This window comes from Otolemur garnettii, unplaced genomic scaffold (genome assembly GCF_000181295.1).
Source record: "Otolemur garnettii isolate 467f Iridium unplaced genomic scaffold, OtoGar3 scaffold00004, whole genome shotgun sequence".
Taxonomy (NCBI): domain Eukaryota; kingdom Metazoa; phylum Chordata; class Mammalia; order Primates; family Galagidae; genus Otolemur; species Otolemur garnettii.
This window is the reverse complement of record NW_003852399.1, coordinates 26,028,596-26,037,378: the sequence shown is the minus strand read 5'-3', so window position 1 is coordinate 26,037,378 and position 8,783 is coordinate 26,028,596. Positions and strand designations below refer to the sequence as shown.

Here is an 8,783-nt window from a genome sequence, read left to right as displayed (position 1 = left end):
CTTTTGCGAAGTGATGGATCACGCTGAGACCACATGATGCGAACTGGCTTGCCCTTAATAACATCAAAATTCATGGTGTCCAAAGCACGCTCCGCTGCAGGAAAAACATTTTCAGAGTGTTACTTCAAAATTCTTACTAGCCACTTATGATTATATAAACTATGGTGGGGGGAATACACGGGCACATGGGTCTGACAGCTGAATCTTTCTTTGAACTTCAACATGGCTGGACCTTTCAATTAAACACTGGTTTATGTTTAAATTGTATAAATTTCCTATACATGAAAGAATAACATATTGCTAATAACTAACAAAATTTCCAAAAAAAACTCCTTTAATTGCCATTAAATTTAAAAGTACCTTTTTATTCTTAGTAAAACATAAAACCAAGATTCTTTCATATTATCATTCAAATAATATAAAAGATTTCAGGCAATTATAGACTTAATGTATAGTTTACTGATTTAAGCATTCTAATGTCTATTTGCTGAAACTGGACATTTCATTATATATTAACAAACAATATTTATAAAAACTATCCATTCCTTAAAAAACAAAAGTTTCTGAGTTAATAGGGAAATTTCAGTGATTAATGGCACCATTTCCTATTACTATGTTTAAAAAAAAAAAAAAAAAGGCTAGAGCAAGATTTGAATCATGCCCTCAAAAAGTAACGTTAAGTTGGGCATACTTAGTTGCGTAATACCCTAGAATTGTTAAAAATGCCAGATTTACACACAATACTCACAATTCACTTTCATTGTTTTCTTGATACACAAAATCAATTTTATCTTAGATCACTGATTGACTTAACTGACAGTATTACTTCAAAATTGTCAGTAGATAACTTGATTTAATCAAGTTATTCTAAATAGTGCTTAAAAATCTTAAAACCCACCTTATAATTAATTTTGGGGTCTATGGAGGATTGAATTATGTGTAATTACACCATACCAAAAACACGTATCATATAAGGTAAAGCTCTAAATGGAAAAATACATCCCTTAAGTAAAAAGACTTGTCCTTAATGAGGAGGAAAACAATCTATTTGAAGACCTGAAAGTCCACAAATTCTCTGCTAATGTAACTGCAAAGTTATTGACAGGACAAATTTTCTAGCCACTTCTTTTTATAAATGAAAGTTTCAGTTTCTAGAATATAGTGATAATCAGCTGTCAGCTCATTATCAACGGACCACACCTACTCAGCTCCCCTAGTTTTTTTTAGCTGACTTTGCTTGAGCTTCTTTTCAATGAGTCACCTCTTCCTACTATACTGAATACTGGTCACTTTCAGAAGCTATTCCACAAGTCCATCAATGTAACAATACATAAAAAAAGAAAAAGAAATCCACTAAGAAACCATTTATGAAGATGCTAAATTGTACATATAAAAGAGAAATAAAAGACAGCAAAATGTCATCTTTTGAGCAGTTTCAGAACTGGTCTACTGGTAGACACTGATAATACTTATACAGTATACTGTAACCATGGCAACTTTAAGTCCAACTTTTCAAATTCCAAGAAATTTTAAATGACTGTTCCATCTAAGAATGTTAAGTTTAGAAAGAATTACCCATTATACGGTCTCCAAAATCCATTCTAGTTTCCTCTATCAACTTGATTGTGATTACTCGCCCTAAAGTTATCCTCCCTAATCTGATATTCAATGATATGTCTTGCCTAGATTTCAGAACTGTTATGAAGGGATATTTGGCTAAACCTCCCTGCTGTTTACAACTTCTGGCTCTGCGTCACTCAATATTCTACTCACACCCAAAATCTAGTGAAAAGCTGATCATTAACTTAAATTCTACTAAATAAATATAATAAATTTCAAATTTTACCTTTCAGGCCTTTGCTACCAGAAAAACGAATCCTTTACAAAAAAAGACTTGACATAGTCAAACAGCCCATTTAAAAAAAAAAAAAAAAAGCAAATTTGGGCCCTATAATGGAGTGACACTGACTTATCAAAGTCACTTGATCCAGATTAAAGAAAAATCCTATCAACTTAATCAGGCTACAGAGCTTACTGTTTTCTAAGTTTTGTTTTTGTGAACTGTTTAACTTCAAAATAAAAACACAAGGTTAGATATATCCCAAAAGGTTTCAAGTTCAACTTAATCTTGGTCAGTTTGTACTCAATCATTCCAAGATTTCCAGATGTACTGGACAACTTTACAAAAATGAGAAACTACCTGAATGCTACAGATAACGATCTAGTTAAGATTACACTAACAAGTAACACTTTACAGCCAAAATTGGTAAATGCTTAGGAAAAAACATAGTGAACAAATTGCTTATTGTGAAACTAAGGTCCAACTGATTAAAAAGTGATCTAAGTTCCCTAAGAAAACTGGCCATCAGAGTAGTTCTCTTCCACATCCCCTTCTACCTCCCTGCTGTTTGTTAATGGAAGAGAAGTGTTTTATCTCCGGGAAAACCCCCAACGCAAGTCTCATGGTCAACCGCATTTCTAGACCCATCAGTTACAGATGAGTTATTAAGAGTGGAATTACAAGTCTGAGGACCACCACCACCAACAACCATCACTGCATTAATTTTATTCTAAGGTCCTGTGGCTCGCCCAAGCGATTGGGACAGCAGGACAAACAGGCCTCGAGCCTGTGAGGTTACAGGGTTCAACACGTGGTATTTTTCGAGCACTGACTCGCACTTCCTCCCGAGGCTGGAGCGCCGGCAACACACCGGGGTGGTGAGCGCGCCTCCACCCCTCATCCGCGAAGGGGGTTCGGGGCTCAAAGCACCTAAATCCCACTGCTACTGGAGGGAGTGCCATTAAAGCCGAATCTCCCCCACCCTCCCGGCGCGTCATCATCCTAAAGTTTGAGAGCTTCTGAGGCCGAGAAAATGGTCGCGAAGGAGGAAGTGGTCGGGTGTGCGGCTGCCGGCTGCGTGGGTCCCCGCGGGCACCGGGACGCAGCTCCCGGAGACTGGGCCGGGTACGTCGGCGCCTGAACGTCTCCCCGCCAGCCCCAGGGGTGACATGCCCTACTGTCCCCCTCCCCCGGGCCCGCCGGCCTAGCCCGCCCGCCGCCGCCCGAGCCTCATGGCCGCCCGCCCGCCCGCAGAGCCCGGCACTTACCGTCCGCCGGCTGCTGGAAGTTCACATACGCGTAGCCCAAGGAGCGGCGGGTGATCATGTCCCTGCAGACCCGGATGGAGAGGATGGGCCCGGCCGGGCTGAACTTCTCGTAGAGCATCGCCTCGGTCACGTCGGGGTGTAGGTCCCCCACGTAGAGCGAGGCCATGGGGTAGCTGGGGGCGCTGGGGTTCATCTCGGCACGGCTGCCCGCAGGGCCACAGGCCGCGACCTTTCCGTGAGAGGAGAGCGAGTGCTGGGGCCGGGGGCCGGAGCCGGGGGGAGGGGAGCGGGGGGCAAGCGCAGAGGGACAAAAATCAACCGGAATCGAAAACTACTCAACGGCCGCAGAACGGGGTCGGTCCGCCGCCGCTGGCTGCCGGCCGGGAGCAAGGGTGGCGGTGTCTGTCCGGGCCGCAGGAAGGCCTCGGTCTCTTGGTTCCTTCTTGGAGCTGCTGCGGGGCCGCGGGCGGGCGGGTCGGTCTCGGCTGCTTCACCGGGTTATTTTATAAAAGACGAGGAAAAAAAATAAAAGTCTCCGGCGGGGGAGACGCGGAATTTTTGTAAATTTTTTTTGGGTTTTTTAAAAGATTTTTTTAGATTTTTTTTGGATTTTTTTAATAATAAATGTGTGTTCCGAGCCCGGAGCACACACTCCGCACTCTCAGCACTAACCGCCGGGGAGAAGGGGAAGCACCGCCTCCGGCACCCTCTACTTATACCCCCCGCCGCACTCGCCCCGCCCCCGCGCGTCTGACGCCAAGGACCTACGCGAGCGTCAGCGCCGGAGGAGGAGGAGAAAAGGAGGCGAGGGGGAGGAGGGAAGAGAAAACAGGAGGAGGAAAGAGCTGAGAGGAAGGGAGAGGTGGTGGCGGCGGCTGCTGTGGGTGTGGGGGGTGGGGCTGGGGCGCAGGGGCGGGGCTTCTGCGCACGCACCGCGCCGGGGGCGGGGCCCGCGTTGCGTAGGACCCGTGGGGGAGGGGAGGACGGGCTCGTGGGCGGTCCTCGGAGGAGCTGTCTGGGACGGCCACGCCTACGCACCCCGCCCCCACTCCCACCCCGAGAAGCGTTAACCCGTCAGCGGCGGTGGGCGGTGCGCGGGGCTTCCGGGTTCTTTCGCGCTAACCACCACCCACGTGCGTAGCCCCCGGGACCCCCTTCCCGCCGCTGGCCGCTTGGCTACACTAGCAGGCGCCTCGGGGAAGGCCGAACGCGGGTGGGCCGGCGTGATCCCCTTCAGGCTCGGTTTCCGAAACGTGCATGGAAGGAGCCAGGGGTGGCTCCTCCTTTCTCCTACCCTGACCGCACTACGAGTCCCAGCGGGCAGCGCCGCCACGCGCGTCGGCCGCAGGAGCGGTGCCTTCTGGGAGCTGGAGTCCCCAACGGCCGCGACGCTCGCTGACCCCAACTGGCCGTGGGTCCCCGAGGTCTGCTCTGGGTCCCCCAACCGTCCTGGGCGCCCAACCCGCGCCGCTGCCCGGCAGAGCTGCGTAGGGGGGAGGGGCCCTGTGTTCCTTGTCTTCTGGGTTTCCAGCCCGGTTCTACGCGGTGTCTCCACTAGACGCCGTGTTGGTCAAAGTGGCTTTAGTTTGGGGTGGCTGTGTTGGAGGGTTTTGATCACTTATTTCTGTGAGGCGCTAGATTGAGGTCATTGACTCGTACTATTTCTGCTAGGTATTTCTTTGCAGTATAAAACAAGACTGGAGAAAAATAAGTTTTTCTTTACAGTGTGAGTTTGTCACAGTCACTTGCGTATGGCCCCACGTCCTTGCAACCAGACAAAATTAGAAATCAACATAATTTTAAATAAATATTTTTCACATTTATTTGTGGGCTTTAATAGTAATGCTAAATTTAATGAGTTGATAACTATAAAAACGAAAAACAACTAAAGAAATAACTTCACCTAAACGTACAAATTCCACTTGAAAGTAGTAATGGGCTTTTACAGTTTTAAAGCACCCGCATGAAGGTGCTATCATTTGTTCTTGAGAGCAGTCTTGTGTGGGAGGTGGTGCAAGTAGTAATAACTTTTGCCGTTAAGGGAACAGTCTCTAAGAAGTAAAATGATTGCCCAGTTCATTCTTAAATTCAATAAGCTTTAATGGATTGCCAACTGTATTGCCAGATGTGGATTCGATACTTTATATCTGTTCTCATCTTAGAACCAATAGAATCCCACATAAATGCTATTTTGCCCCTCTTAGGAAGAGGATAATATTTTTGAAAAACATACTGCCTTGTATGCTTTATCAGGCAAAATGCAAAACTTAGGATTGTGCTTTACATGGAGGAAGACATCTCTTACTAAAAATTATAAATCACCAGTCATTCAATCTGGAAGAATTCTGTGATTAAAATCAATCCATCAGTATAGTTACTGAATGCCTACCAAGTGGAGAATACTGTTGTGTAAAGTAAGGAAGATGGCAGACAACAAATTCCTGTCCTCAAGAAGCTTATGATGAGCTCTTGGGTAATCATATAAATACAAGCCTTAAAATGAGTGCAATAAGCACTGAATCCTAGCATTTTCTCAAGCTGTCATAATTTTCTATTAGATCTGAAATGTGTTTTCTTAAAAATAAAGGTGAAAATTCTATTAGTGTACTTTAAAAGGAAACATGACTTCATTTTAGTATTGTCATGAAGTTACTGAACGGAGACAATATGAAAACTCCCAACAGCTATAATAGAAAGGTTGTCTATGGTAGAAAGGGTGAAGGGAGATCACCTCTGATAATTAGGAAATTATACCAAGAGGTATAACTACTAAAACTTACACAAAATTACTTAAAATTATCTATACAGGGCTTCTGCATATAATTACGGTCGAGGAAGATGAGGGGACGTATTCTGGTGGACCTCATTAAACATAATTGTAAATAACAAAAGTGAAAATAATGGTCTGCTTCAAATCTAGAAAATCATATCAGCAAGAGTTTGGCAAACATTGTCCTGGGTGGGTTAGCACGCCATTCACTAGATAGATCTTACTTTCGGGTTTTACCAGAGCCTGGATTAAATAATTCTTAAAAGACTTCCCTTTTTTATAAATATATTTTGAACAAACAGCGTTCCAGCTGATAGGTGCAATTAATAATTCAGCCTCCAGGCTGGCTTGATATAGGAAATGATGCCTACCATTTATTTACAGGACCTGGATGACAGATAAAAGCATTTTATTACTAGAAAGTTACACGAGCTCTTTGTAGATTAATACATGGTTTGGGAAGGGAGCTGGTCATCAGGAATTCTTTTCTTTTTTTTGCAATTTTTGGCCGGGGCTGGGTTTGAACTTGCCACGTCCGGCATAGGGAGCTGGCGCCCTACTCCTTTGAGCCATAGGCGCTGCCCGGTCATCAGGAATTCTATGAAGCCATGGCTCTTGATATTTAGTGTGTATCATTGTCATACTTCAGGGAGGTACAATTGAGCATGTGCAAGAGAAACTAGATGCAAAATCCGTCCCTGAGGAAAGGGAGCAATAGAATCAGAAGAGTTGGAGTCCAAACCAGGAGGAAACGAGTGAGATCTGGACCTGGAATGAAGATCAGGTCCCCTTGATCCAACAATCACCTCTTTTCTCTTTATTTGCAGCCAGCTCCTTTCTGTCAAATTAGAAACCTGTCTTTCTGATCAAAAAGGAAACAAACCTTCCCTTAATAGCACATTTGTCTTTCATTCACTTTCTTTGCACAGCAAAAATTTTTATTTCTACTTTATCTCCCTTATTCCTCCTTAACACACTACAACATAACTTCTTCCACCTCTGCTTAGACCTCCCTGTCAACACTCTACAGTGTTTTTTCAACCTTTTTTTATCTCATGGCACACTTGAACCGATAGTTATTGCATGGCACACTTATATTGGTTAAAAAAAGAATATGCTTACTGTGCTTTGAACTTCCCAAAATAATTTAATTAATGGTCTTTAAAAATTAATGGTCTTTTAAAGATCTAATCATGGCACACCAGTTGAAAATCACTCACAACCACCAATCATCCCTCTTCTATTTGTCAAATCCAATGAACGTTTTTCAGGTACCTTTTACTGAATGAACATCTGCAGAACTGAGGAAAATAAACTATCCCCCCCCTTTTTTTTTGGAGACAGAGTCTCACTCTGTCACCCTGGGTAGAGTGCCAGGATGTAATAGCTCATAGCAACCTCAAACTCCTGGGTTGGAGCATACCTCTTGCCTCAGCTTCCCAAGTAGCTGGGACTACAGGTGCCCACCATAATGCCCAGCCATAGGCCAGGGTCTCACTCTTGTTCAGGGTGGTCTCCTATTCCTGAGCTCAGGTCATCCTTCCACCTCGGCCTCCCAGAGTGCTAGGATTGCAGATGTGAGCCACCAAGCACTCTCATGGCTTCTGGGATACACTCGGGTTTCTGCCTAACTCTCAGACTATTGTTCCTTTTCTCCAGTAACTCTTCCCTGACCACCAGATCAGACTGGCTACCCTTCCTTTGGGATGTTCCCTGACTACTCTTCTGCCACTACATTTACCACGTTACGTTAAAGTTGTCTGTTTACGAGCTGTCTCCCAAAGGAAATTGTAAGCTTCAAAAGAGAACTTATGTCATATTTATCTGTACCCTGAAGCCTGGAATGTTGAAGTGTTTTTGTTTTTGTTTTTTAAAATTCTACCTTCAGAGAGAAAGCCAGGCGAGGCTTGTAGACTAACCACGTAGGATGAAATCTCATAAGAAGGTTTCACCCTAATGTTCACATGGGTACCTAGGACTCTCTTCACCTCCAGACTGCTTGGCCTGCTGCAGCACGCTATTTCTTAACTCCACTAGCTGTTATTATAGGAATTTATTTCCTAACATGCTGGCTGGGCTCTCATTTCTGGTGCTGAGCAGACTTTTAGTATACAAAGTCAGGCAAGCAGGAACAAGCAAAGGACTACTGGACAAAAGGGGTTCCTGGATCCCCAAAACCAAGAATACCGTACAGTGATATTCCCACTAATGTTCTGACATCTTCAAGGGCAATCAGACAACATCCCTCTTTGATGCAGAGGGATGGTTGCTGCTTCTTCATTATTTTTTTAAAGACATGGAGTCTTGCTCTATTTTGCCCTGGCTCAAGGGCAGTGGTACAATCATAGTTCTCTGCACCCTGGAAATCGTGAACTGAGCGATCCTTCCACCTCAGCCTCCTGAGTAGCTAGGGCTACAGACACACACCACTATGCCCAGCAAATTTTTATTTTGTACAGATAGGTTCTCCCTCATTGTGTTGGGTTGATTGATTCTGATAGAAATAATTAAGGCTACAAATAAAACGCAGAAGATGGAATATTTTTCAGTCCCTTTGCCTTTTCAACTCACTACTCTCATTTTTCTCTCCCATCATTTCTTTCTGGTCTTAAAAAATATACTGTCTATGTTTATCTGGCTTGCCTGTGTTTATCTAATTTTAGATTGCAAGCTGTGGGACAGAATATTGCTTTTGTATGTGCAGCGTCTCACTGTGGGTGTCTAAGAATATCTAATGACATTAACATCATTCAATTAATCTGCTTTATCTAATGAATAAATTGTAAAGTTTTCCAGAGAACTTGTTCCCATGAACTTCACTAGAGATTTATAAGAAATTTCCAGGCTATATCCAGAATATATTCAGAATATATCCAGAATCATTTATAGTGTTATGTATAATGTT

The 8,783-nt window shown here is 43.9% G+C and overlaps 1 protein-coding gene across 1 annotated transcript in view; it reads right to left on the bottom strand.

Moving 5' to 3' along the window:
* PABPC1 (poly(A) binding protein cytoplasmic 1) overlaps positions 1-3,855 on the bottom strand; it is a 54,921-nt gene extending 51,066 nt beyond the window's left edge. Inside the window, exons 1-2 of the mRNA XM_023518224.1 lie at positions 3,109-3,855; positions 3-94 (exon numbers count right to left, since the gene is read on the bottom strand). Coding sequence (XP_023373992.1) covers positions 3-94; positions 3,109-3,301 — 285 coding nt within the window. The 5' untranslated portion in view covers positions 3,302-3,855. The remainder of the gene's footprint in view (positions 1-2; positions 95-3,108) is intronic.
* Between the last annotated feature and the right edge of the window lie 4,928 nt (positions 3,856-8,783).